This window comes from Debaryomyces fabryi, assembly GCF_001447935.2.
Source record: "Debaryomyces fabryi strain CBS 789 chromosome Unknown contig00139, whole genome shotgun sequence".
In the NCBI taxonomy this organism is placed as follows: domain Eukaryota; kingdom Fungi; phylum Ascomycota; class Pichiomycetes; order Serinales; family Debaryomycetaceae; genus Debaryomyces; species Debaryomyces fabryi.
Window position 1 is genome coordinate 1 of NW_015385565.1, and position 27310 is coordinate 27310.

General features: G+C 32.2%; 18 protein-coding genes across 18 annotated transcripts; 10 read left to right on the forward strand and 8 right to left on the reverse strand.

Annotated features, from left to right (window-relative positions):
* Window positions 1-143: 143 nt before the first annotated feature.
* On the forward strand, window positions 144-1544 carry AC631_04737 (uncharacterized protein; the record flags this gene model as incomplete). Its single annotated transcript, XM_015613566.1, has 1 exon — window positions 144-1544. One exon carries the CDS (start codon window positions 144-146, stop codon window positions 1542-1544), a length of 1401 nt encoding a protein of 466 aa, XP_015465589.1.
* A 71-nt stretch (window positions 1545-1615) lies between these two features.
* On the reverse strand, window positions 1616-2020 carry AC631_04738 (RNA-binding signal recognition particle subunit; the record flags this gene model as incomplete). Its single annotated transcript, XM_015613567.1, has 1 exon — window positions 1616-2020. The coding sequence occupies one exon, from the start codon at window positions 2018-2020 to the stop codon at window positions 1616-1618; it is 405 nt and encodes a 134-aa protein (XP_015465590.1).
* Window positions 2021-2193: 173 nt separating this feature from the next.
* Window positions 2194-3879, forward strand: AC631_04739 (uncharacterized protein; the record flags this gene model as incomplete). Its single annotated transcript, XM_015613568.1, has 1 exon — window positions 2194-3879. One exon carries the CDS (start codon window positions 2194-2196, stop codon window positions 3877-3879), a length of 1686 nt encoding a protein of 561 aa, XP_015465591.1.
* A 145-nt stretch (window positions 3880-4024) lies between these two features.
* Window positions 4025-6637, reverse strand: FZO1 (mitofusin; the record flags this gene model as incomplete). The annotated part of the gene is made up of 1 exon (XM_015613569.1): window positions 4025-6637. One exon carries the CDS (start codon window positions 6635-6637, stop codon window positions 4025-4027), a length of 2613 nt encoding a protein of 870 aa, XP_015465592.1.
* A 514-nt stretch (window positions 6638-7151) lies between these two features.
* Window positions 7152-7811, forward strand: AC631_04741 (ureidoglycolate hydrolase; the record flags this gene model as incomplete). The annotated part of the gene is made up of 1 exon (XM_015613570.1): window positions 7152-7811. One exon carries the CDS (start codon window positions 7152-7154, stop codon window positions 7809-7811), a length of 660 nt encoding a protein of 219 aa, XP_015465593.1.
* A 25-nt stretch (window positions 7812-7836) lies between these two features.
* Window positions 7837-8685, reverse strand: AC631_04742 (uncharacterized protein; the record flags this gene model as incomplete). The annotated part of the gene is made up of 1 exon (XM_015613571.1): window positions 7837-8685. The coding sequence occupies one exon, from the start codon at window positions 8683-8685 to the stop codon at window positions 7837-7839; it is 849 nt and encodes a 282-aa protein (XP_015465594.1).
* A 156-nt stretch (window positions 8686-8841) lies between these two features.
* Window positions 8842-11499, forward strand: SEC15 (Rab GTPase-binding exocyst subunit; the record flags this gene model as incomplete). Its single annotated transcript, XM_015613572.1, has 1 exon — window positions 8842-11499. One exon carries the CDS (start codon window positions 8842-8844, stop codon window positions 11497-11499), a length of 2658 nt encoding a protein of 885 aa, XP_015465595.1.
* Window positions 11500-11549: 50 nt separating this feature from the next.
* Window positions 11550-11906, reverse strand: AC631_04744 (uncharacterized protein; the record flags this gene model as incomplete). Its single annotated transcript, XM_015613573.1, has 1 exon — window positions 11550-11906. One exon carries the CDS (start codon window positions 11904-11906, stop codon window positions 11550-11552), a length of 357 nt encoding a protein of 118 aa, XP_015465596.1.
* A 195-nt stretch (window positions 11907-12101) lies between these two features.
* Window positions 12102-12944, forward strand: PRE5 (proteasome core particle subunit alpha 6; the record flags this gene model as incomplete). The annotated part of the gene is made up of 1 exon (XM_015613574.1): window positions 12102-12944. One exon carries the CDS (start codon window positions 12102-12104, stop codon window positions 12942-12944), a length of 843 nt encoding a protein of 280 aa, XP_015465597.1.
* A 153-nt stretch (window positions 12945-13097) lies between these two features.
* On the reverse strand, window positions 13098-15062 carry AC631_04746 (Hsp70 family ATPase; the record flags this gene model as incomplete). The annotated part of the gene is made up of 1 exon (XM_015613575.1): window positions 13098-15062. One exon carries the CDS (start codon window positions 15060-15062, stop codon window positions 13098-13100), a length of 1965 nt encoding a protein of 654 aa, XP_015465598.1.
* A 149-nt stretch (window positions 15063-15211) lies between these two features.
* Window positions 15212-17215, reverse strand: AC631_04747 (uncharacterized protein; the record flags this gene model as incomplete). Its single annotated transcript, XM_015613576.1, has 1 exon — window positions 15212-17215. One exon carries the CDS (start codon window positions 17213-17215, stop codon window positions 15212-15214), a length of 2004 nt encoding a protein of 667 aa, XP_015465599.1.
* Window positions 17216-17367: 152 nt separating this feature from the next.
* On the forward strand, window positions 17368-18258 carry AC631_04748 (putative tRNA acetyltransferase; the record flags this gene model as incomplete). Its single annotated transcript, XM_015613577.1, has 1 exon — window positions 17368-18258. One exon carries the CDS (start codon window positions 17368-17370, stop codon window positions 18256-18258), a length of 891 nt encoding a protein of 296 aa, XP_015465600.1.
* A 59-nt stretch (window positions 18259-18317) lies between these two features.
* On the reverse strand, window positions 18318-18872 carry AC631_04749 (chaperone; the record flags this gene model as incomplete). Its single annotated transcript, XM_015613578.1, has 1 exon — window positions 18318-18872. The coding sequence occupies one exon, from the start codon at window positions 18870-18872 to the stop codon at window positions 18318-18320; it is 555 nt and encodes a 184-aa protein (XP_015465601.1).
* A 189-nt stretch (window positions 18873-19061) lies between these two features.
* AC631_04750 (uncharacterized protein) lies at window positions 19062-19514 on the forward strand (the record flags this gene model as incomplete). The annotated part of the gene is made up of 1 exon (XM_015613579.1): window positions 19062-19514. One exon carries the CDS (start codon window positions 19062-19064, stop codon window positions 19512-19514), a length of 453 nt encoding a protein of 150 aa, XP_015465602.1.
* A 233-nt stretch (window positions 19515-19747) lies between these two features.
* Window positions 19748-21130, forward strand: UME1 (Ume1p; the record flags this gene model as incomplete). Its single annotated transcript, XM_015613580.1, has 1 exon — window positions 19748-21130. One exon carries the CDS (start codon window positions 19748-19750, stop codon window positions 21128-21130), a length of 1383 nt encoding a protein of 460 aa, XP_015465603.1.
* Window positions 21131-21317: 187 nt separating this feature from the next.
* On the forward strand, window positions 21318-22601 carry SPP1 (Spp1p; the record flags this gene model as incomplete). Its single annotated transcript, XM_015613581.1, has 1 exon — window positions 21318-22601. One exon carries the CDS (start codon window positions 21318-21320, stop codon window positions 22599-22601), a length of 1284 nt encoding a protein of 427 aa, XP_015465604.1.
* Window positions 22602-23034: 433 nt separating this feature from the next.
* AC631_04753 (uncharacterized protein) lies at window positions 23035-23469 on the reverse strand (the record flags this gene model as incomplete). The annotated part of the gene is made up of 1 exon (XM_015613582.1): window positions 23035-23469. The coding sequence occupies one exon, from the start codon at window positions 23467-23469 to the stop codon at window positions 23035-23037; it is 435 nt and encodes a 144-aa protein (XP_015465605.1).
* Window positions 23470-24036: 567 nt separating this feature from the next.
* AC631_04754 (uncharacterized protein) lies at window positions 24037-24969 on the forward strand (the record flags this gene model as incomplete). Its single annotated transcript, XM_015613583.1, has 1 exon — window positions 24037-24969. The coding sequence occupies one exon, from the start codon at window positions 24037-24039 to the stop codon at window positions 24967-24969; it is 933 nt and encodes a 310-aa protein (XP_015465606.1).
* Window positions 24970-27310: the final 2341 nt, after the last annotated feature.

Consider the following 27310-nt stretch of genomic DNA (forward strand, 5'->3'; position numbering starts at 1 on the left):
GGCAATTACTTGAAAGTTATAATTTTGCAAGTATTCACTATTTGAAATATATATATATTTCATGCATAGCACTCCTTTTACCTTAGTTTTGTTTTTGACTATATTTCCAAGAGCAAAATAAATCACAACAAAGAAACCGCATAATGTCCCGTTTATCTAGTAGTTGGATTCGTCATTTGCTAGGACAAGAAACTTATCAGCCGTTAGGGAATTCTGTGGATTCATCTCAAGCTAATAACGAACCATTACCTGGTCACTATCCTGAAGAACCGGTTCTTCAGAGTAATAGGAATGCAATAAATTCTAACTCCATTCAACATCTATTCAAAAATGTGGGTAATTGGATCAGTTTCCTTCTCATAAAACCTATTATAATTATGTTGATTCTTTCGTTTAGAATATTGGCGAAGATTATAAATATAATATATTTCAGAGACCAATACACAAGGTCTAATTCAAGGAATACAGCTAACTTAGCTATAAATAAAACTGGATTGAATGATTCTATAGACAAAGTTAACAAATTTATTCGTGATCTTGAGGATAATTTAACCCCCGTACAACATCAAAACTTGGAGAGTGGTCTAAGTCCTCAATTGCCACCATTCTTTCTTGGTAGCTATACTCAAGCCTTATATATGGCGACTAATAGGGCAAAATTCTTGTTTGTTTACCTATCCAATCCGCAAAATGAAAATTCATCTACTATATTTAACAAGGTAATAACAAATCCAGATTTTATTTCCCTTTTTAATTCTAATCCAAATATTTTAATATGGGGAGGAGATTTAACTAATCCTGAAGCTTATCAATTAGCCAATAGTTTAAATGTTACAAAGTTCCCGTTTCTTGGCTTATTATGTCTCACCAGAACAACAACTATGTCACAACAAGGTCCCGTCAAGACAAGTCCTAAAATATCTTTGATTCTGAAAATTCAAGGTGGACTTGACGAGGATGTAAACATACGTACAACAGTAATTGATAAATTTAAAAGGAAAATACGCAAATTTGATGAAGAATTGATAGTAATGAGAACTGAATTGAGAGACAAGTACATGAGTCAGGTTTTATTACGACAACAGGATATCAACTATCAGAACTCTTTGAAAAATGATCAGTTGAAAAAACAAGAAAAATTATACAAACAATTAAAGAACGAGTACTTGAATTGGAAAAGCGTATATTTCAATAAGCTAAAAGAAGAAAATGACCATGAAGACAGTGCTAAAATTGCAATCAAGTTATCTGATGGTGAGAGAGTAACATTTCATTTTCCATCACAAAATTTAATAGATGATATATTTATATTTGTTGAGCTACAAAATGGTAATTACCTAGATGGTAGTATAAAGAGTACAATAACTGACGATGAAGCCTCTGAAAGATTTAAAGATTTTAAACTAAATTATAAATTTAAATTAGTATCACCATTACCTCCGAGAACAGTATTGAACAATTATTTGGATGAAGAAAATCATCCCATAATAAGAGATATAAATTATATCTACCCTAATGGGTTGTTAATAGTGGAAGATGTATAGTTCAATTATTTATTAATGTAATTTATAGTTTTATATTTATTTCGTAATTATCGTAATGTACAAGATTTTAACTATTTAGAAACTTTACCCGACTTCTTGTTCTTTTTCTTATCCTTCTTTTTCAACCCAACAAATCCATTTTTAATCACTTGAACATACTCACTCCAAAATTGATCCAAATTACTTGTTTCAACAACTGTTGATAGTTTTGTTTTCTGCTTTGATTGAGAAGAGCTTTTCATATTTCCCGAATTCATAGAAATTCGGATAAGAACAGGATAAGTTGTTGTATTTTTTTCAAACGCTTCTGTCTTGATTACATTGGAAGATAAGTCGTTAATCTTTGAAGTTGGTTCATCTATTGGCAATGTTGATGTTAACCGTTTTTGCGTTAAATAAACAGAGGATTCACCATTATTTGATATTAATACCTCCGATAACTTCGTTAAAAATTCTGAGTTATTAAGTCTTCCCATCTTGATTTGTAGTCAAACCTAATAAACTTTAACTATGTTTCGTTGATAATTTTTCTTCGAGATTTTGAATGCTCGGAATTTTGAAAATAATTTGGTTGCGGATTTTTTCTTATCTCTATACAATATCGAGACAGACTGTTTCTTTTCCTTTGGTATTTGAAATTGTCCTACTAATGGCTTTGAATTTTCAAAATAATGAGGTTCGTAATACACGTAGATTAAGGTCATTAATTGTCTCAGTTTTGGTTTCATTAGCATCAGGAACGCCTTATCTATACGGAACATATGCACCTCAGTTTATTAAGAGGGTTGGATTAACAACATCAGATTCTGCCACAATTTCATTGGCGACGACTATTGGTTGTGGCCTAGGTGGTATTCCAGGAGGATTATTAATTGATGAATATGGTCCTTCTGTAGCCATTGGTATTGGATCAGTTAGTATATTTGTTGGTTACTATGGTCTATACAAGATATATGAAGAGGAGGTTTTTAACTTATCATTAATTAATATTTCCATGATTTTAATGGGTTTTGGATCAATTATCAGTTACTTTTCGACTATGAAAGCTGTTCAGGCAAATTTTCCGGATCATAAAGGCATTGCAGGTTGTATTCCAGTGAGTGCGTTCGGGTTATCTGCTACAGTATTTTCTACTATAAGCGCAACTATATTCAAGCAAAAAGTAGGTAAGTTTCTTCGCTTTTTAGCATTTTTCTGTGGATTAATAACTTTTTTTGGATCTTGGTTCGTTAAGATATATAATAGTGATTGTAAAATAGCAAACTCCATTCCAGAATCTGATGAAGAATCTAGACTAATAATTAAAAATAACAAAGATGCTTTCCTCTATGAGACCAATAATAGTAATGAAGACTCCAAAACAATACCATCTGCAAGCAAGATTTCTTTAGGAAAATTGCATTTTAACAATCGGAGTATTTCTGACCCATCGATAAGTGGAATATATGAACATATCCCTAGTTCCTCGACTACTTCATTTGCATCTAAATCACTAATCGATATTCAAGACCTGTACAGCGCATTAAACCAAACCCATTCAGTCTCATTAGCCAAGAATAAGGATTCTCATGATTCAAATGTACCCACCAGGGATTCCAAAAATCCCTTGACTTATATCAAACATTTATTGACTAATAAAGTATTCCTTTATCACTTTTTTATTGTTTCACTATCTAGCGGAATTGGCCAGATGTATATTTACTCAGTTGGCTTTATCGTCAAGGCTCAAGTCAATTATAGACCAAACTACATATATTCTAGGGACATATCTTCTAGGGACACTATAGATAACATACCATTCACTAATGCAATGAAAAATACTACAGTAACGCTCCAAGCATTACAAGTTTCCTTAATTTCAATCTCTTCCTTTTTGGGAAGGCTAATATCGGGATTTTTATCTGACTTTATCAATAAAAGCTATGGTATTCAAAGACTATGGATTGTAGCAGGTACGATATTGATTGTTGCACTCTGTCAGTTAATTTTGGTCCTCAATGATAATAGCGTTGGTTTGCTTCATTTGACTTCTATATTAACTGGAGGCTGTTATGGATTAATTTTTGGTAATTATCCAGCAATAATTGCAGATGAATTTGGAACTCAAGCATTCTCAACTACATGGGGCTTGATTTGTACTGGCCCTATGATAACATTATATGCACTAAACAAATACTTTGGGATCATCTACGATAGAAATACAGAATCTGACACTGGGATCTGTTATAGAGGAACAAGCTGTTACAAAGGAGCTTTTAAACTTAGTTTCATTCTATGTTTTGCCATTCTTTCTGTGACATTATTCTTGATACATTCTCAACGTCGTAGGCACTAGTAAAAAGGTATTTAATTTAGATCTTTAATATAGTGAAATAAAAGTACTTACGTGCTTATTCAGCTAAACGTTATCATCATGTAATTTACTATAAACAGGAATATAAATACTATATATATAGATGTGAGCAATGGAGAATTTAATTCTAGTCAACCGTATTTAAACTTTCTAAGTCTATGTCATCAACGAGTTGCATCTGATAATCGATCTTACCTAATAATTTCTCAAAATACCCGGAGCTTAATTCTGCATCCTTAATACACTTTTCCAATTTTTCCTTTTCCCCTAACCGTTTGTCAATAGTAGTTTGAAAGTTATTCATAACTTGTCTTGATGGGTAATTAAGAACTTGTCTGCATTCTTTTGATATTCTATCCGCATTAATATGTGGATAGTCCATATCAAAAATTTGCTTTTTAATCTTCCGAGCTTGCTTTCTTGGAAAAGCATTAGGAATATCATTTACTAGATAATAAACAGTAAACCCTGTGATTCCCAATAGAATCGGTCCAGCAAATTTCTTTAAAAGTGAAGGCCTAATTAAATGAGATACGGAATATAGTTTGCGGATTAAGGCACCAGTAGTTAACAATTTTGTTGAAGAGTACAACGTGTGTAAAGTCAATTGCGTGGGTAATTGATTCTTCAATGACATAGCAGAAGATGGTAAATTGGATATTAAATTCGATGAGTTGTAGAAACTTAATTGCAGTCTAGTATTTGAAACAAACTCTTTTGGTATTCCTAACCACATTAAACAGGACTCCCATGAAGGATCGAAAAAGTCACTAAATTCAATCAGATCATTTAAATTCTTTTTAATTGTATCACGCCTTCTCGTAAACATCAAATCAGGTTTAAAAACCTTATCATGCAAAAATTCATCTCCCAAAGTTGTCTTCCCGAATTTAATTATTTCCTCTACTTTTGCACTAGTAAGATTCTTTGCTTGACTTTCACTACTACTAACAGCCGAAAGTACTGTTTCAATCATCACCCTCTGGGTTTCCATCGCATACTCATATATATATTGTAATCCTTCGTATGGAACAACTTGATGATCTCCAAATTCATTTACAGTTGTCAAAATTTCGTTCTTTGTGAAATCATAAATTTCTGTACAAGTTTTTTCTACCAAACTGTTAATAGAATCATTGATTTTAACACTCAGTTGTAAGATTTCCTCATACTTAGGAGTAATCAGACTATTCAACTCAATTAACTTGTCTTTCTTTTCTTGAACATATATTTTCTCATTTATTTGTGACAAAGAATGCAAATCATTTAGCAAATTAATTAAATAACTTTTAGCCGGTAATAATTTTGATATAGCTCTTTTGTCTAATATAAACTTTCTTAAAGAAGCTTCTAAGTTATCAAAGTCTGGATTGCTATCATTATTATGATTATTATTATCGTCGTCCCCATCTCCTCCATCTCCATCTCCTCCATCTGGCGAATTATTCAAAGCGTCCGAAGAACTGACAAAATGGACAAATTCTTTCGCGTTCTTGTAAGTGTCTGGAGATAAACTTTTAATTTGCTCCAAAATCTTGGACATACACTTATTTTTATCATTAATATTATCAAACTTGTTAACCACAATAAAAACGTATCTTTTCTCTGCTGCTGCTGCTGCAATAAATTCTTTCGCTGATAAAGTAAAATGGTTCTCTGAATTAACCACAAATACAACTAAATCAATTTCTTCTTGTCTTGAAAATACTTGAGTAGTTTGATACAGGTCCATATTTAAACCAGGAGCATCGATCAACTTAATATCAATAACACCATTATGTAATAAACTTTCGGTTAAAGAACGATGATCTAAAACATAGACCTTTAATAATTTATATTTATCACATTCATATACCAAATCTTCTAACTCATTTAAATTGTGAATTTCATAAGATGATTCATCCCTAATGTTGTAATCACATCCAATGCAAACTGCATGAACTTCTTCTACACCTTTATTTTCTTTTGTTGCATCAATGACTTCACAGAACACTGAAGTACATGGCTGCTGGTCTTCTGGTAATACTTTCCTTCTCAATAATGCATTACAAAATGTAGATTTACCAGCATTCAAATCACCAGTAACAAAGACCTTGGACGAAGTATCGTCAACCCTATCTTTTAAATTAAGCAAATATTTAACTTGCTGATTTAATTTTTGTTCTAACAACGTCGCAAGAGAGGCCTTATCTAAATTTTTAACTAAATTATCATTGTTGTGATTATTATGTCCCATTTTAATGCTTAACTTCAAAACTTTAAATTCAGGTATTCTTTCATCCTCTTCAACATTCTTTGGGATTTTTGCCTTACTTAGAGTCTTCGCAGACGCAGTCAGATTATTTCTAACAAGAGCCAAATGTGCCCTGGGTGAATTCAATAATAGACTTGAATCATCTTCAGTATCAGTGGGATAAAATATAGGACGTTCCTTATTTTCATTAGATAATTCATACAACAACTCGATGGTTTGATTTATAGTCCTATCTAAAGCAATCTTATTTTCGTTATAATTAAGCTGTTGAATAGACGCATTTAATTGTTTCTTCTTATTGCTGAATAGCATACCTGAAGACAGTCCACCTTGCCCTTCAAATAATGTAGTTGAATCATTACCAAACGTCCCCTCATCAGGCATGTACATCACGGTAGCTGGGAGATCTGTGCTTTCATTCTCATCAACTAGTGTAGATGCATCGTCGTTAGCACCTTCCAAATTTTTGAATCCTTTTTGACTCATTTCGTTAGTAGAACATATATTAGACGCTTGAATTCTATATATGGTGGCACTAGCGAAGTAAATCTGTTTTTTTTTTATGATTCCTCACGTGATTTTAGTGATTTTTGCTATCTGTTTTTACTCAAGACTATAATATAATCGACCTATCTACGAACTTCGTAGCTGTATAATATGATACTGATAGTTCTGGTTATGCAGTAATCATATTCAACTTTATCTAAAGCATTAATTTTTATTATCAATAATGATAGATATGTAGCAATGCAGATTAGACTTATTGCCCTCTGTCCCCAGACACTGTATCAAGCTCCCTTGTATAAAGCTCCTCCTATGTTGAGAATCGATTTAAGAAGACTTCACTTAGAGTTCAAATGGATCAAGCTATACTGATGACCTGACTTCAAGCTTGGTGTCAATGGATAGTATTGAAAGTCATGTGACTTAAATTCAACATTTATAGATAACGTTTATCTACGAATTATTGGACAATATTTAATATAATAAACTATAAATAATGCCTTTGAAGACATTTGATGTAACAAACAGTGGAACCGTAATTGCGGAGCCATTGACCCCAGAAGCATTTGCTCCCTACGGTGGAGTCATTAGCGCAGATCATCAAATCAAGAATGTAAAGAGTAGTGAAGCGAACTATGGCACTGCAGTAAAGATTCATAAGGTTGCACCAATTGTTAACAATTTCAAGGACTGTTCGAGTGGAAAAGAAGCTACAGCAAATTGGAATATATTCAGATGTTCTTTTCCCAAAAAATCAATCACAAGAGGTTCCCAAGGCGATCAAGTATACAAGGCCAGAGTATTGGAAAGACACCCTTTCAGTACGCAAACATTTATCCCTATGGGACTGGCACAAACAAAAAATTCATATTTAGTTATTGTTGCAAAAAATGATAAAGATACATCACCCATTAATCTACCAGACCCTAGTACTGTTAAAGCATTTATTTGTAAAGGGAATCAATCCATCACATATGGGCAGGGCATTTGGCATTCGCCCATGGTTGTGATAGATGAAGAATCTCCTTATATTGATTTTGCAGTGTTTATTCATGAAAATGGAGTCGATAATGAAGACGTAGAAGAATGCTACTTTGAACCGGGTTTTGCTATTGAGTATCATAAAGAAGATACCAGATCTAGGGCTAAATTATAAATATATACAGTTTATTACAATGATATTATATGAAGTCAATAATATCTTTAATCACCTTATTTGTATAAGCTTCCTTCTGATCATCATCCATATCCTTAACATCTTGTTTCGCTTGTTGCACTTTCATCAACACCTCTTCTAGATCTATTTCTTTTGAGAGTATTTCTTCTTCTCCTTCTTGGTCATTTAATAAACCTCGGGTCATATCGCTCATATCATTTCGCTTCTTTGCATTATAAGCATCTGGATCTCCAATTTTCTTCAAATCCATCTGACTCCATTCGTTAGTCTCAATTATTTCAAGCAATCTATCCTGTCCAATCTTAACTCTAAATTCATCTTCACCTTTTTCGAATAAGTTTATATACTCAAATCCGAAAGGAATTACTAAATCTTCTACTTCTTCGTTAATCTTCCTTGTATTTGAATTTCCCACCACCACACTAAATAAACCATCGCCCCTGTCTTCTATCAATTTGTCTCGTACGTCAGAAAATACATGCAAGCTTTCTTCTATGTGCTTCGAGGAGACTTGGTCAATACGAACACAAAATATCAAGCCATCTATTGCTTCCCTCAATTCCCGGTAACCATCAGATAAAAACTCTTTACGCCAAGCTTTCAACTCATTGATCTTCACTTCTTCTTCTTCCAGGTCACATTCTAAGCTATCACGATGTTGAGGATATTCATCAACTAACAAATTTAACTTCAGTGAATAATACTTGGTGGATAAATCCGTTTTAAATATAAGTCCACTATGAGATTTAGAATCAACAGAACTGAAGTCCAACTTTCGAGACGATATAAGTTCACATATCCTTATTTTCCCCGTATTAGGAGCACCTAGCACTAGTACGTGGTTAGGGATCATTGTAGCTATGATATGTGAAGCTATATGGTCCGTATTTTTCAGTATGGATATAAAAGATAATTACATACAGGGCATATCAGAACGACCCCGAAAAATCAAAAACAATCAAATCAAAAATCTTGAAATATTGTGATTGAAAACATACCAACAATAGCTATGGCCCCATCCTCAGTAAATGGTAATATGCAACTGCTGGGTATACCAGATAGTCAACCGAATGGAAACTCCACTAATATTGACACTATTAATATAGAAAATTTATTACTTCGGGATGACGATATTTTCCAAACATCATTGAATTCTGAGGATTATCTAGAAAGTTTGGCTCCTATAATCAAAGATGCATTAAAGGTTAATGGCTTGTCTGAGCTTATATATAAACTTAATGAAATAGTGAAGAATAAAGATGATGAATTGAATGATTTGTCGTTAAGTTCTACTCAAGATATAAACTCTTGTATTGATTCTATTGATAATATCCACGTGGAATCATACGATTTAAACCAAAATCTACTGCAAATTAGTCAATTCTTAAATAAATCGGTTCATGAATTGATCACTAGAAAGAAAAATTTAATTAAAAGCAAAGAGGTTACAAGTAAGATTAATGAAACGAACGTGACACTCAATTTATGTATTCAAGTCCTAGAAATTACAAATAAGATTCATGAATTAATAAAGCAAAATAATTACTTTAGTGCGTTGAAATTAATTGATGAATTAACCAATATACATTTACCAAAAGTTGAAAATTTTAGTTTTGCTGTTAAAATTTATGATTCTATCCCACACTTAACGAAGATGATTAAAGACGAATCATTCGAGAACTTAGGTAAATGGCTTGCAATTAATTTAGAACGTAAGTTAGTAGCAATTGGTGAAGCTCTTTTTGATAATTTATTTCTTTTACAACAGAATTGGGAAAAGATTAAAAAAAGTAAGGATTCATCGGCGACCTTTATACCTTATAAATTAAATTCGCCAGTTGAGTTATCAATGCGCGATCCATCCTCCAATTATAATATTTTTGATGATCAAGCATTAAAAATTAGCTTGTCCAGTCTTTTCGATGCTATATTGGTGTATCAAACTTTAAATGAAGAGGACCTATTGTCGAGATTGTACCATAAAGAATGGATGAAGAAATACAATCGTGTAATTTATCCTATAACCTCTTCCGTGAAATCTTCAGCAGTACAAGGAAATAATCCAATTGATAATGTAATAACCGAATTTAATAACTTACCAAGCTTGGACGAATATTTGAAAAAAATAAGTGCATTTTTTGTTATGGATAAACAAATAAACCTTGCCACTAAATTCCAGTTACGTTCTCATGCAAATTCTAATGACTTGTGGGATTCATATGCTATCAAATTAAAGCCTGTATTAATCAATTATTTGAAAACTCATAAATTAGATGCTAATGAGCTAAATGATTTCAAAGATCTTATTGGTAATTTCTTACAGATAATGGAAAATAGTGGCTATAAAATATTTGATCTCTACGAAATTTTAATGATTATTTTCCAAGATTATTTTGGTCCTGATTTAATACAGCAATTCCGTTTGGACTTCATTGAATCAATCCAGTCTGATCATTACATGCCATTAGTGGTTCAAGACAAGCGTGATTATGAGAATGTCATGAAGATTTGCTGGTATAAATCTGATGCACCTTTCGCACCTCAAAATGTCCACTCGATGCCTATAAGTTTCCCATTTAGTGAAGATTATGTTCATTATTGCTTAGGTGTACGATCATTATTAGAAGAAATAATACAATTTATAAGCCAGCATTACAGTTACAATGTCAATGAAATCAATAACTTCATTGTTAATGATATATTCGAAAAAGTACTAGGCAATGAAAAGGGAGTAGGAATAAACTATGATATACAAGAATTCATTGATAAGAATTCCAACAATAAGGAAGTTATGGCCCAAAGTTACACTAATTTGGAGTATTATTTATTCAGTCTTTACGAAATTGGTAAATTAATTAATCGTCGTTTAAGATTGAATACGGGTACCGGTGTTCATAATATAGATGCTAATGGCACATTTACATTAAAAGCAATTGATTTGTTCACAAGCGTTAGGAAATTTTCCGAAGATACAATTTTCCAAATGGTTGATAATAAAATTAGAGAATTGTTGGATATGGTGGAGTATGATGATTGGTTGCCAGAAGTTGCAAATAAAGAAGCAAATTATTCTATTAAGGATTTTGCACTTTTCTTGGAGAACTTGTTCAAATCTATATTTTCAAATTTACCACTGTCATTCAGAACATTAGGGTTATTTAGAAGTTATGATTTTGTGGCAGAGCATTTCTTGAATATCTTGAAAAATGTCGATAAATATAATCGAACAGCCATAGAGAATTTTGATTTGGACATCAGATATTTAGAAGAATCCATGAGTAATTTATATTCTACTCAAGATAGCACGCCAAGCAATAATGAGGCTGGTGGAGCGGTAGCATTACAGTCGACTTTTACAGAATTGAGACAATGTATTGATTTATTAAAATTGAGTAGTTACGAAGATTTTATTAAAAATCCTTCATTTAGGATGAGAAAATTTGATAGAGTTAGGTTGGAAGACGGTTTAAAGCTTATTTCCAAAATGCAACAACCAATAGAAGAGGACGATGAAGATGCAAACATATCTACTCATGAAGAAAGTATGAACACCTCAACAAACAGTATTGACCTGCAAAATCAATCTATGCTTTCCAATTCAGCATCAACCAAATTTGCTAAATTCAGTAGCAAATTTAGAAGAAAAAACGACTTTGACAATTACTAATTGTATAGTATATGGTAGATTTAGTAGTTAATTATATACATGTTATACGGTTATTTCCAAAATTTAAATACATTGGACCACTTCCTCTTGGATTCGTATTCGTTCTTTCTGTCATCTACTAATTGTTGAATTCTATCTTCTAATACCTTAGTCTTTTCAATAAATTTGGCTTCTTTTTCACTAGATGATAAATTTATCCATACAATATGAAGAACGATATATGTTGTAGATGCAATTAAAAAACAGTGGAATAATGGATTTTTAAACTGACTTAATGTAGGTTTCAGAGGCTCGGTTGAGTCACCCAGCGGAAAATTTACATATGAATAACCTCTCAGAATTTTATAAAGAATATTCCTCCTAGCTATGTTTCTTCTTGTTCCCTGTATCACAACTTTCGATATCATATTAGCACACACTAGTAAATCAAAGATAATGCTAGATAATTATATTTCGATTTTTTTAAACCTATAATAATATGCAGGATTTATATTAAGTACCAATACGAATTAAGTTGGTGGCGTCAACATGATGGTTGAGAGATCTAAATTACTTAAATATCACTTGAATAAAGCAATTGCATACTATAACATCATTGAATAATGTTTAGAAATAATTACGATAACGATTCTGTTACATATTCTCCAACAGGTAGATTATTTCAAGTAGAATATGCTTTAGAGGCTATTAAGCAAGGAAGTGCAGCAGTCGGACTTGTATCGAAAAATCATGTTGTATTAGCAGCGTTGAAAAGGAATGCTGAAGAATTAGGATCATATCAAAAGAAGATTATTAAGGTTGATGATCATATGGGAGTTGCTTTGGCGGGTTTAGCACCTGATGGAAGAGTGTTGTCAAACTACTTGAGAAAACAAGCTATGAGTTCCAAAATGATTTTCAATAGACCATTGCTGACTTCTAAGGCAGTATTATCAATTGCTGATAAAGCACAAGAAAATACGCAATCATATGGATCTAGACCTTATGGTGTTGGTTTATTAGTGTCGGGTTATGATGAAACAGGGGCTCATTTATACGAATTCCAACCATCGGGATCTGTATTAGAATACTACGGTGCAGCAATTGGTGCAAGATCCCAAGCAGCAAGGACATATTTAGAAAGAAATTTAGAATCAGTTCGTGAAACTGAATCTGTTGATGAATTGATTGTTCATGGTTTGAATGCTTTAAGAGATACTTTATCACAGGATGTTGAATTGACCTTCAAGAACACGTCTGTTAGTGTTGTAGGAAAAGATACAAGTTTCACTATATATGATGATGAAGACGTTCAACAATATCTTGATAAGTTGGATTCGGTTTCTAACGCTAGGAATAGAGATGATGATGATAATGATGAAGGCAATAATGATACTCACGGTGAGACTAATGAAACTGCCAGCAATGATGTTCCTTCTGAAGATAGAATGGAAACTGATGAGTAACCATAATGATATAGATATTCTTGTAAATTAGATAGTCTTCAAGTTCTTTCTTAAATACATAAAGTTCCATGATATTTTAATTTGTGAGATTACTAAATCGATTTATATATACAGTTATAGACCATTTTACGGTTTACGAAGTTTTCCCATCAATTATTTGGTTATTTTTTTTTGTTGCTCAGCCTGTTGCTTGACGGCAACTTTCTTAATGGCCTCAAGGCATATTTTTTGTATTTCATTGACTTCATCGCGTATTTCTTGAGGATTGTGCATCTTTCTATATTCTCTAACATCGTTAATCTTAACTCTCAATTTGTTAACCATTTCATTAATAATTTGCTTTTCATCTTCTTCCATGAAATCGCCGAATTGAATCAATGCATTCTCTGTATCGGAGCATATTATATCTGCTCTCGTTGCATTTTCCACTTGTTTCTTAGTTTCTTCATCACTCTTAGAATATCTATTACTATCTAATATCATCTCGTTTATTTCTTCTTCTGATAATCCGGTTTCGGCCGAAACTTGAATAGAGACTGTATTCTTTTTATTATAATGTTCCAGATCTTCGGGGTATGGAGTTTTATCTGTAGCCGAAACATTGATAATCCCATCAGCATCAATTTCAAAAGAGACTGCTATTTGTGGAGTACCTTTAGGTCCTATAGGAATATTCGATAGTTTAAATTTACCGATTAATTTATTATCCTTCACTAAAGTTCTTTCACCTTGGTAAACTCTGATTTCAACCCCAGTCTGACCGTCAACTGCAGTAGAAAATATTTGCTCTTTTTTTACAGGTACTGCTGAATTTCTTGCAATCAAAGGGCTAAATATTCCACCATACGTTTCAATACCTAATGACAACGGAGTAACATCTAGTAAGACAACATTTTTAATTTGACCTGATAATACAGCACCTTGAATTGCCGCTCCTAGAGCTACAGCTTCATCTGGATTAACAGAAGTAGTTGGCTTCTTGTTAAAAAGAGATTCAACAGTCTTCCTGATTTTTGGCATCCTTGTCATTCCTCCAACTAAAATAACTTCATCAATATCTTTAATCTTCAAATCTGCATCTCTAATACATCTCTTTACAGGGTCAATTGTTTTATTAATCAAATGCAATGACATTTCGTCCAATTCATCTTCAGTTAGTTTCATTTTGATATGCTTGTCCGATGTTATGAATGGAATATTAATTTCGGTCTCCTTGACATGGGAAAGCTCAATTTTGCATTTTTCGGCCGCTTCACGGGCTCTCTGAACTGCAATGGTATCTTTCAGTATATCCAACCCGTTATTCTCCCTTTTGAACGTATCTAATATATGATGTAATAACAAAATGTCAAAATCCTCTCCACCCAAATGAGTATTACCGTTCGTTGCTCTCACCTCAAATACACCATCTTCAATATCTAAAATTGAGATATCAAATGTTCCTCCACCTAAATCAAAAACAGCTACAACTCCATCTTTTTGCTTTTGATCGATACCATAAGCTAATGCTGCAGCTGTTGGTTCATTAATTACCCTCAAAATGTCTAAACCAACAATCTTTCCGGCACTTTTAGTGGCCTGTCTCTGAGAATCATTGAAATATGCTGGAACTGTCACAACCGCATGTTTAATTGATTTCTTATCATCATGCAAATGTGATTCCGCAATTTCTTTCATTTTTTTAAGAATGTATCCACTTATTTGTGAGGGAGAAATTTTCCTACCGCTAGATGTAGCTACCCACGCATCACCATTTTCATGTGGTACGATCTTATAAGGAGTATTTGCAAGATCCCTTTGAACTTCGTCGTCTTGAAATTTTCTTCCGATTAACCTTTTCGTAGCAAAGAAAGTATTTTGGGAATTTATTGCACTTTGTCTTTTAGCCGGTAATCCAACTAAGGTATCAGTATCTGAAAAAGCAACAATTGATGGTGTTGTTCTGCCACCTTCTTCATTTTCCAATATTCTTGGTTCATTCCCTTCTACGATTGCAACTGCAGAATTCGTAGTTCCTAGATCAATTCCAATAACAGAATGTTGGAAACGCCTCGAAATTGAATTCCTTTGTGTTGGAAACAATAACTTTGATTTTCTTAACATTGATCTTCCAAGCATTATTCACATATAATCTATTGATTAATAAAAACAAAAAAGAAGTTGCTTGATGGATTAAACACTACAATTCAAAAAGGTCCTCATAAATTTATATTATGTGCAGTTCTATATTATAAGAAAATTACTAAAGATGAAAACTTAGAATAACATTAGTCTATTTGCAAGAATCTTGAATTATTTGAATCGTTCTCAAATGAACTAAAAAGTAGCAAGCCTAGAACATCGACTCCACAAACATTTAAAAGAAATTTTGCAATTGAGTCTGTTTTATGTACAATATTCCTTGAAACTTTTCGCAATGACGAAGTAGAATATGTTTCTATGTACCCTTGGCTCGTGTAGACTTTGCAGTACGTGGCATTAGAATTGATAGACTTAATAATGTCGAGCACAATACCAAGGGAATGGAATTTGGTATGGCCCACAAGCATACCCCGTTTATAAATTTCGCCATTTATGATATGTGTATTATTATCTGCATCCAATTTGGGCTGCATTCTTTGGAAAGCGATTTTTGAATTAACTGGATCCAATAATTTGAAGTTAGTTTGAAAAATTCTAGACATATCGTCAAGATTTAGTTTAAAATATTCTACCAACATTTTCTTTTTTAATGGATTCAGCTCAATGGCCTCCATCACAGAGTTGAAATATATGAAATTATTTTCTTGATTGAAAAATTTTTCAAACTCCGAACAATACATAAATTTGGAAAACCCACCTTCCCTGTATTCCATTTGTAAAAAGTTGCAAACGAATTTAGCAAATTGATATTCCTTATATTTATACCCCACACAAGACCTCTTTTCCATTCCAACGATCCACAGATTATCAAGTACAAAGCTCGTTTCTGGCTGACTGATTGCATACGACCGTTTTACACCACATTTCGTATCCAAATTCATGAAGTACGCTAACATATCTTTCAACAATAAAGGCTTTAGGTAGTAAGAAATTTGAGTGAGAGTTGATAGATTGAATTCAGTACGTAAATATTGAATTACTTGCTTCGATGTGTAGTGTTCAACAACGTATGAATTATTAGCGTCTCTAGGTATAAGAAAATAGTGGTTATTAATCATGAAGAATGTGTTACTAAAATTGATTGATATGGTCCCATACGAATTCTGAGCACCTATTTTGAAATTGTATTTTGATAATAAAAAATCGTGAAGTATCTTCATAAGAATCGAATAAACTAGGATATGATGACCCTTGACATTTTCATTATAAATTCTCAAGATACTGAAATCTTCTAAACAATACGTCTCTGAGTATTCGAAATATTCTTCGGGCGAATAAAATTTGCATTTACGACCAAGCTTAGATAAAATTAGTCTAATGATATACCACATTAGCTCTCCAAATATCTTATTGTCTTGAAAAACTATTGTTCCTTTTGATGATTCGTCAATTTGAATTAAACTTACTTTTTCTCCCCATGATCTATGCTGGAGGATTTCTAAATAAATCTCCTTGTATAATAATGCATGAATCTCTGTCAATTTCAGCAGCCTGGAAAAAATCATATCAGAAAAGGCTTTGTCGAAGCCGTTTATTTTGAACCAGAACCATTCAAAGGCTCCAGGAGAAGAATCCTTTATATCTTCGCTAATCAACCTATTAAAATATTTTATCCCGAGCCTGAAGCTGTAAGTATTCAACAAATTACAGGCAAGCGATCTTTTGGTGATATCGAAAACCAGATCATTATAACATCGCTTTCTTTGATCTTTTTCATAATTCTTGATTATAGGAATATAATCAAAGTCATTGAAACTGTCCAAGAAAAATGCAATATTATAAACTTGTTCTCGGGGTTTGTACTTTTCCATGTAAAGTCTGAATTTCATATCCTTGTGATAAAATGTCATAGTCCGCTCAAAATATGGTACGTTTGAACAATAGCCTATAGTTTTCTCGTGTTCTTCCAGGTTTGGATCATCATCAATTATATTATACTGGGTAATCAAATCAAAGTAATACCAACGAAAAATATCATACCAGATAATATTATGATGCAATACACCGTAAAGAAGTCTATTTACTTCAGATAAGCTCAAAATGTCAGTGAGTGTTAAGATTTGTAAGTCCTTTACTCCTATACTTATAATATTATGCCATATATCAACTGGTAATTCATCAATTTTCATTATAATTCATATTTAACTTATTGTTGTTTAGAAACCTGTCCGTATTATTCTAATTGTTTAATGTTGTAGAAACAATTCCACGCAGATTTGATGCTTTCGCAAAAAAAAAAAATCTCTTCTATGAATCTTGGAAGTTACAAGCATATACAAACATGGGCAAAAGAAAGGCAGGCAATTCAAAAGGTGGGAATAAGAATAAGAAATTCAGGGTTAGTGGATTTATTGATCCAAATACTAGTGGGATATATGCTACATGTAACAGAGGTAAAGAACAACAATGCCGAAAGGAATTAATAAACTTGTTCTCAGATAAGGCTGAAGAATATTTTAATTTGGATGAACTAAACGAAGAATCTGACGCTGAGAAAGATGATAAGGATCTTTCTATTGAAGAAAAAATTCAAAAAGAATTGAATGACATGCAAGACTCCAAAGGTACCAAGAAAGAAATTCTCAAACCTATTGATTTAGGTTGCGAATGTCTTGTATTCATTAAGACCAGAAGACCAATTGAACCAGCAACATTTGTCGAAAGAATTTGTGAAGAATTTTCCGAGTCTAAGTCCAAAACAACTAGATATACTCAAAAACTATCACCAATAACGTTTTCCGTTACACCCACTATGGAAGAGGTTAAAAAATTAGCAGAAAGAGTGTTGGGTCCACATTTTCACAACAAGAATGATCAAAAGCCTTATAAATTTGCAATTCAGGTTTCAAAGCGTAACTTCAATACTTTACAAAAGCCTGACATCATTAAGGCTGTTGCTGAAAGCGTAGGCAGGGATCATGGACATTCAGTGGACTTGAAGAATTACGATAAATTGATAATGGTGGAATGTTACAAAAGCAATATTGGTATGAGTGTAGTAAATAATTATGATAGATTAGAAAGATTTAACTTGCAGCAAATATTTGAAAAATCTGTTGACAGTGAATCCAAAGACAGAAATCAAAAATCAGAAATTGGCCAAGTTTCCGATAACTCAGTCAGTCTCAACAAGGAAAACGACCAACATGATGAGCAATCGAAAGAGGACTGATGATACAATTTAAATATAAATTAACATATATTCTACAAATAGATAAATATATACCCCATCTAAATAAGTAAGACGCTTTCCTTGTATTGGACTGCCTCTTTCCAAGCTAGCCAATCGCTCTCACTATTAGGGATTAAGCCCATATTGTACAATTTCCATATACCAACTGCCATACATGCCAATTGACATACTACAAAGACTGTTCGTGTCAATAATATGTCGCTGGCATTTTTTTTTGTTTCCAAACTTTTGAAATTAGCGTTTGTTTCAGTGAATATAGCTTTTAAAGGATTCCAAAAGAGCATTAACGTCATCATAATTGGGATAATCTGCAAAGAGTTTCCAGTCATATAACTCATAATCAAATTCATAGGTATGGTTTTAGCAGGACCCAATGCGATTTCCCATGCCTTCTTTACTTTTAATTCTTCTAACCGTTCAAGGTCTGGTTTATTATTTGAACGGACTGTAGCATTTGACTTATTATGTTGCAGCGAAATTAAATCGCTATTAAAGCCTGCTGGTAGCGTAATTTGTCTTTTCCCTGATATCTTAGCATCCTTTACTATACTCGGGTTTAAAAGTTCCCCGTATGATTCTGATCTCGAAGCCATATCTATTGATTCCTTAAAATGAATCGAGAGAAGGCTTAATATTTCAATTCAGTGAGTAGTAAAGTCTTGTTTATATGCAGAATTTATCGTCAAATGACAGTACATACTCCCTTACTTGTAGATATGATTCATGTAGAATCACCTACAAATCATAGATTCAATTTAATACAATATAATCATACATAGAAGATGAATTCGACTACATCATCTAAAGATAATCCTTTAAATAAGATCATAGGATTGTCTGTGGTTTTATCAATGGGGTTCCTTCTAGTCGTTTTGGCAGGAATATATGGCAATTGGTTTCCGATTATCAATGGTGTAATATTTGCCATTGCACATTTGCCAGTTGCTATAACGAAAGCTATAGCTGATTCTAATGATTATGACTTCAGTTTTGATCCTGTGTCGTCCTCTCGAGGAAGCGTTTTAAAAGAGTTTGGCCAGTTTACTTCAGCATTTTTAGTAGTTACAGGATTTTATTTACCCATATTATTACACCATTCTCATATATTAACAAAAGTTGCTATGATATTGACAATAATAGGCGGAAGCTTAATTTATGGTACTGTTTTCAAATTTAGCCTGTACTTTGACGAAAGTGAGGACCATGAAGCAGAAGATTTTGGTGGTGTTATTTAATTAATACATCCCCAGATGGATACGAACGCCTCTTACACTGTATATTTGATCAATCATAGCTCTCTACCGTCATATATAATGTATATTGTAAAATCGATTGAAGTATACTCAAATTTACGATTCCTTAATACCATTTGTCGTTGTGCGTAAATTCTAAAACGAGTTTCAATCAATCTCAAGTTAAATTTTAGAATACTGATAAAGATAGTATTTAAAAAATATATCAATCAAACATGACAGTCAACCCAAGCGCTGATTTTGCTTCAGCAGAACTTGAAATTGTTCAAGAACAACAGCTGAAGGAAAAGATTGTAAATGAAGAGTTTAAAATTTGGAAAAAAACAGTACCATTATTGTACGATACTATCCATACACATGCGTTAGATTTCCCTTCGTTATCCTTACAATGGTTGCCCGATTATACAGTCTCCGAAAATAAAAACTACGTGACTGTTAAGTTTTTATTTGGAACCAATACATCCCAACATTCCCAGGATTACTTGAAGTTGGGATCTTTAAGCTTACCCAGTACCCTTGCGCCAGACTTTGCTGAGTTTTCACCTAATTCTCAAAGCATACCGATTCCGATGTCTAATATTGATTCATCAGATAATTTCAGAATATTATCTAGCTGGAAGCATAATGGAGAAATTAACAAGTTAAGAATTTCCCCCAATAATGAAAAGGTTATAACATTTGATAATGAAGGAGTTGTTCACTTATACGACTTGAAATCAAACAATAAGGAAGCAGTTGACTTCAAGTATCATAAATTAGAGGGTTATGCTTTAGAATGGATTGATGAAAACCAATTCTTGTCTGGTGCTAATGATTCTCAAATTGCTTTATGGGACGTATCAAAGCCCTCTACTCCAATACAACGATTCAAATCTCACAATGCTGTGATCAATGATTTATCTCATAATACTCAAGAAAAGTCTTTGTTTGGTTCTGTGGCCGATGATTATAGTTATCAAATTCATGACTTACGAGCATCATTTCAAGATAATCCAGCTATTAAAATGGAAACCAGCCATATTCAAAATTCTTTCGCCTTCAATCCTGAGATTCCTACTTTATTTGCAACAGGTGGTAAAGAAAATGTGGTTTCCTTATACGATTTGCGGAATCCATCTGAACCATTTCGTAAGTTGTTTGGACACAATGATAGTGTCATTGGTATTGAGTGGAATAAAAATAACGACCCAAATAAATTAATTTCATGGGGCTTAGATAAAAGAGCAATTTCATGGGATTTATCTTACTTGTCTGATGAGTTTACTTATCCAACTAATGAGCCTACAGAAGGTTCCAAAAGAAGATACACTAAGAATGTGGATCCATGCTTAGCTTTTATACATGGAGGTCATACAAATAGGATCAATGAAGTTGATATACACCCTAAAATTAATGGTTTGACAGCAACCTGTGGAGATGACAATTTGATAGAAATATGGAAGAGTAAAACTATTCAATTAGAGAATGAGGAAGAAGAGGAAGAGGAAGGAGAAGAGGAAAGTGAAAAATTAACTAGTCCAGCTGAAAATAATACTGAGGGATCCAAAACTGATGCCTCCAACAACCTAGAAAATGAGGATACTGTAATGAAAGATTAGATACTTTTACTTTACATAGTAATTTTTTTCGTAGAATTTCCTGTATATTGTAATGTATTTATATTCCGAATAAAATGATGTCAACTTCACTTTATGAATATTTGAAACTGCTACCAAAGGAAGATAAAACATCATTGAAGGATTCATCTGTATCTGCTTCAGTGTTGGATAGGCTTTCATCTGGAATATGGAAAACGAGCAAGTCAAAAAAAGGCGATCTGCATCACCAGCAGTATCGAGTAAAGAGGTCAAGAAAAGTAAAGTTGAAAAGGAAAATTTGCTAGATGGCCATAGTGCATCTCCGTCTGGACTATCTAATAGATATCCAACGGAAGAAATAGAAGACGAATCATATGAAGAAATAAGCAAACAATATAAAAAATTTTCTAATGCTCCAAAGTTTAATCTCAATAGTGAAGAATTATTCTGTATATGTCGAAAGCCAGATCATGGAGGAGAGTTAATGATTTCATGCGATAGCTGTGATGAATGGTTTCATTTCAAATGCATGAAATTGAATGAAGATCACTCCAAGCTAATCGCTAAATTTTATTGCAAGTTTTGTCGCTGGAAGGGAGTCGGCAGTACAAAATGGAAAAGAAAATGCCGTTTAGAATGGTGCTGGGAACCTATTAGGGCTGACTCTAAATCCAAATATTGTTGTGACGAACATGGAATAACTTATATTAAACAAACCTTGTTGATCAAGAATGGAATTAATGATTTGATTCCAAATGATATCAAGTCTATATTTAATTATTGTACCACCTCAGACAATGGCTACCAAAAGCTAGTTCTTTTAGGTTCAAAATTCCCCGAATTGCCAGAAATTTCCTCACTCAAAAAGGATGGATCCGACATTTCAGAGTTGCCTGAAAGTCTCAAAAATAACTTAACTAAAATAGGTTCGAATCTCGATAAAATTAATTCTCTTATTGATTTTTGCAGACTCAAGAGTGATTACCTACTAAAAATTAAGGAAAAAATTAAAATAATTAATGAAAGGTTACAGGCATCTTATCAAGTTGAAGATCAAACAGAAAATTGTGAGGAATCGTCGAAAGGTAAAAGATCCAAAGATTCTAAAAGTAAGAAATCTAAAAAATTTGACCTTTGTTGCTATGACAAATCTATAAATCAAGGAATTCAAACCGATATACTGTCGAAAAATGATATTGAAAAGTTCACTATTTCTGAGGATATATATACTGACTATAAAGAACAAATTGATAATATAATAGGTTTTTATCGTGAACATAAGGATGATATCGATTCAAATTCATGGTTTGAAAATACAATATGCTTACAGGATAAACGTAAATGTCCAAGGCATAATGGTTGGTGGAATTTAATAAATGATGAAGTTGTTAAAAGATACAATGAACTATCCATTAATGCAAAGAAATTAGAAGATGAGAAATTAATCATGTTAAGAAACTATAGCATTAAGATATATGAACTGCGAAGTTAATATCGCTTGTACGCTTTTACGTCATTAGTCATATATAACATAATATTTAGAGACTAATTTGCTAACAAAAATCGACGTATTAGTAAATATCATGTCATATTATAAAAGATAACTAGTCCCTTTTGCTTATCATAAAGTCCATATTTTTCAATACTGATCATGTAGTTTATGTGAAATAATAAATAAAAAAAAGTTGATTATTTCAGATGAACAAATTGTTCTAATCTTTAATCAATGCTCACATTTTGCAAAAATACGTATAAATTACTATATTTATTTAAACACCATAAATTTTACAAAAGGACAATTCATTAAAAAACTTAGGTACTTATATGTAATATAGATATAATATAAACCATCTATTACGCCATTTTTCATACTCAACAATAGATTATCATATAGATTATTAGTTCTAGATACCATTAGTTTTCATCTAGGTTTCCTTCAATCCATTGATTGTTGCTACAATTCTTCTCGATGGCCTATTATCTCTGAACTCAGCAAGATAAATTCCCTGCCACGTTCCAAAAGCTAATTTACCATTACTTATTGGAACTGTAACGTTTAAACCAGTAATCGTAGCCTGTCCATGAGATTTAGCATCATCAAGTCCCTCTAATATATGTATATATTCGGCATCATCAGGAACTATTCTATCAAAGATATTGATCAAATCTGTTCTAACATCAGGATCGTAATTTTCGTTAATGGTTAAACCAGCACTAGTATGTTGAATAAATAAATTTAATTGACCTATTTTATAGTCTCTTATCTCAGGAACATTACTGAGAACTTCCTCTGTGATTAAATGAAAACCCTTTTTTTTAGGTTTTAATGCAAATTTAGCTTGATCCCAAGATGTTGTCATTTTTTGTTTAATTACTTGGGCTGGGAGTATTCTTTTTCTGGATGTTCTAGAATATTTATATTTACATACTGCATATAAAAATATCATGGCGAATGGGCAGCAATTTATATATCCAGCTAGACACACTTGAAGTCTAGTTGCAAATACCTACAAATGGCAATCATCATACATTCAAAGTTCCTTCTTCACTAATTTTTTTTCCTAAAAAACCATACTTTCCTACATTTAAAATGTAATTAATAACATTGAGAGAAGATCTATATGTATATTATGATACTAAGAGCATATATATAGGAATAAAGCATTGAAATAACATTGAAATCGTCATTCATAATACTTCTAAATTTAAATGAAGCAGTACAGATATAAATGGAAAATAGCGATAAAATCCGGTAAGTACACTACTATAGTATACACACACAGAATTGAAAGTAAACAAACGTTGATCTATGATAAATATCTTCCATTTCAATGACGAACGAAACAAAAAAACGGCATTATGATAAATATAGAGATCCCTTTGAGATACACAGACTTCAATCCGAGGCAAATGTAAAGAAAATGAGGATGGAAAGAAGGCTAAATGTTTTCAACGGGAATGCAATTAATTCAGGTACAACTCCAGTTACACTGAAACTGTCAAGAGAATTCAGAAAAACACATGTTCTCAGTGATAAGACAAATATGAACAGTTTGAACCCCAGTCTTAGATATAGAAAAGAAAATCTGATAGTAAAACCCAAAGTCACGATTTCAGGTATGAGAGACTCAATTATTGCAATGCATCGAAAACCTAGCGGTAACAAAACAAGCATCCAGAAGTGTCCTCCAGATAATGCAAACAAAATCTCCATCTTTACTTTATCATCAATCATAAAGAACACAAAGTTTACAACAAATATGAAAAATGGTGGTAATGATCGACTACTTGAAATTTGGAAAGATATTGTGAAATATACCCCATTCGAAAGAATTAATATAACAAAGGGCAGCATATTATTGCAAGCACATTTATATGCGAAGAGATTTGTCGAATGGTTCAAAATTAACAAATTTGACTACATACTCGTCGATAAAGATTTGGAGGCTTTGAGAGCTATCTATAATAGTGAAAAAGTTCGTGCAAGTATAAAAATGAAAAATACTTCTGTGGATAGTAAACAGAAGGAAGGAATGGTTGATCAACTATCAAAACAAAGATATATTCGACATGAACAATACAAAAAAGCTTTCAATCCTAGTCCAACTCACATTGTACAGACATATAAAAGAGTTGGTAAATTTATGAGCACAGCGAAGGTAAAAGATATTCAAACAAATGAAACTTCTGTTGTTTTGTTACTTCGGACGGATATTAGATTTAAAGTTGATACCAATGACTTATTGATATTAATGGATAAATCGTGTACTACGCACTTAATAGACAACAAAAAAATTCCAGTATATATGAATTGGCAAATTTATAGAGAGAGGCCGATAGATATAGATTTCTTTAGCTAAATATGTACCTAAATTATGATTTACGACTTAGAATATAGTGTTATATACTAAATCTCGAACAAACAACATCGGTTCTAGTAAACGAATTAGATCAGAAGGATAAATTTGGTTTTCCAAAATCGTATCTATTCAAGCCATTTGATGAATTTTGCCAATGTTATAATAATTGTATGTAAGCCGAAAAATACTACATACCAAAACATCTTCTGTCAATAGAGAAAGAAAAGCAAAAATGATAATAAACATTTCAAAATTCACAAAAAAGCCTTCTTTCATAACATATTCAGCTAATAGAGAAATTTATGATGAACAAATATCATCAGCTCTATATTTAAAGACAATATTCAAGATGCAAAAAGAATTAGTTCCCTTTTGTCTGATAGAAACACTCAATTTAATTGTTCTTTTTGAAAAACTATTTTAACTATCTTAGGGTACACACAGCTAAAGAAAGACCCTTGTCAAATTGTAATTGATTTCGATCATTATTCAACAGACTGAGAAGAATTGCTTCCTATATTAGAGTTTCCCCCGATAGCACATATCAAAATTCAACTAAAGCTACATGTTTATGGCACATTTAGATCCAAAACCTTCCTTTCCTACGATACAAAGTACATCGCATCTTGAAAAAGCCACAAATCAACATAATTTTTGACAGAAAAGTTAGAATCAAATTATGACCAAAAGGGACTTTGGAACATTTGGATATAGAGGTTAGTTATACGTTCTTACTTAGTGGATCCATTTATTTCTAGTTCCAGTGAAAATACTTTCGAGGACTGGATACTGACGAACTAGATGTGAGAAGAAATTCTGCTTATGAGTCTACGTTTCGAAGCAACTGCGAACATTCTTGAATGCATAATATCAAAGCAGGCTAGCTTGCAATTGAATGCGAATTGTGAAGGTGACGACATTTCAGAGCAAGTGATTTAATTGCTTAAAACCATACAAATTCGCACCCAAATGCTTCTTACTAAGCTCAAAATGATCCATAGCAATAGGCTGGTATAATAAGGCAGAGCATAATCTTCGATATCGGAGAACTGTTATTATTCTACAAAGATGAATATGATGCAGAATTTTTGGACATACCGAAAATTATAATTCGCTAATTATTAACCCATTGAGTATGGACATTTCAAACTTGTTAAAGAAATCAACAATCATACCTCAAAGCGGTCATTCATTGTTTTCGAGAGCTTAACATAGGGCTAATATAAAATGTTTCAATTATTTTCGCCAAATACTGGAACAATACCCTGAAAGTTCTCCTAGGATAATTGAATGACCCAAATTAGTTAAAATAATTGGATTAAGCAGACTCGTGTAGTCTTATTGTCAGAGTGTCTTCCTTTCCATGGAAATGCTATATATTATGAAGTATTTAAAAAGCAAATTCCTAAAATTTCAGAAATTACCTTGTACTAGAAAAATAACAGACCATTAAACACATCCGAAAAATTTCTTGCAGCAGAAAAACTCAAAAACTTCTTTTATTAGTTCTTCCTGTTCAGAATCTTCAACAAATTCCTTCTTCCTCAGAAGCTAGTCAGACATTTTCCTGAAGAACGCCTACTTCTACTTCTAATAATTCATCTGATTCTAATCAGACGAGGGGAGTGGGAGTTTGTGAAATAAATTTCGTTTCTAAGGTATGTACATTATCATAAGAATGAAAATCAGATAGTTACAACAATGATTTGTATTATGCTTGTACAGTATTTTTTTTTTACCCTAACTACAATGCAACCTTAAGTCAAGTTTCATTAATTTTAGTATAAGATATAAAATATGTGTATTATGACCACTTGTCACAAATCACCTCTTTATTAACATTAATTGTCAGCGCCAAAATATATTCATTTAAACCATAACATAAATAATCCGAAGATTAAAAAATAAATTGTAACAAACATGGCTATTATTTTCTATCATTAAACATGTATTTATACCCGCAACAGATGTAGAAAATTATTTTACAATTTACTAAACTCTAGTTGATTTTTTTGAAATGATCCTTTTAAATTTTATCATTAAATATAAATTAAAATATTCTATCCTAATTGAATAATAAAAATCGAGCAATTATTGCAAAAAAAAAAACAATTGAAATTTCTATAGTATTTAATAAATTAAAATAAAATGCATTATTATTTATTTGAATTACAGTTATTATTTCAAAAGAGAGATAAGTTATCAGTCTGTTATTAATTCATTATTTAATTTTCTATACATCAATACTCTTCCTAATAGTTCTTAAAATTTTGAGATATAGAATTAATTCTATAGCATACCAAAAAAAAAAAAGCCAAAACTTGCAAAGTACCGTGGTGAA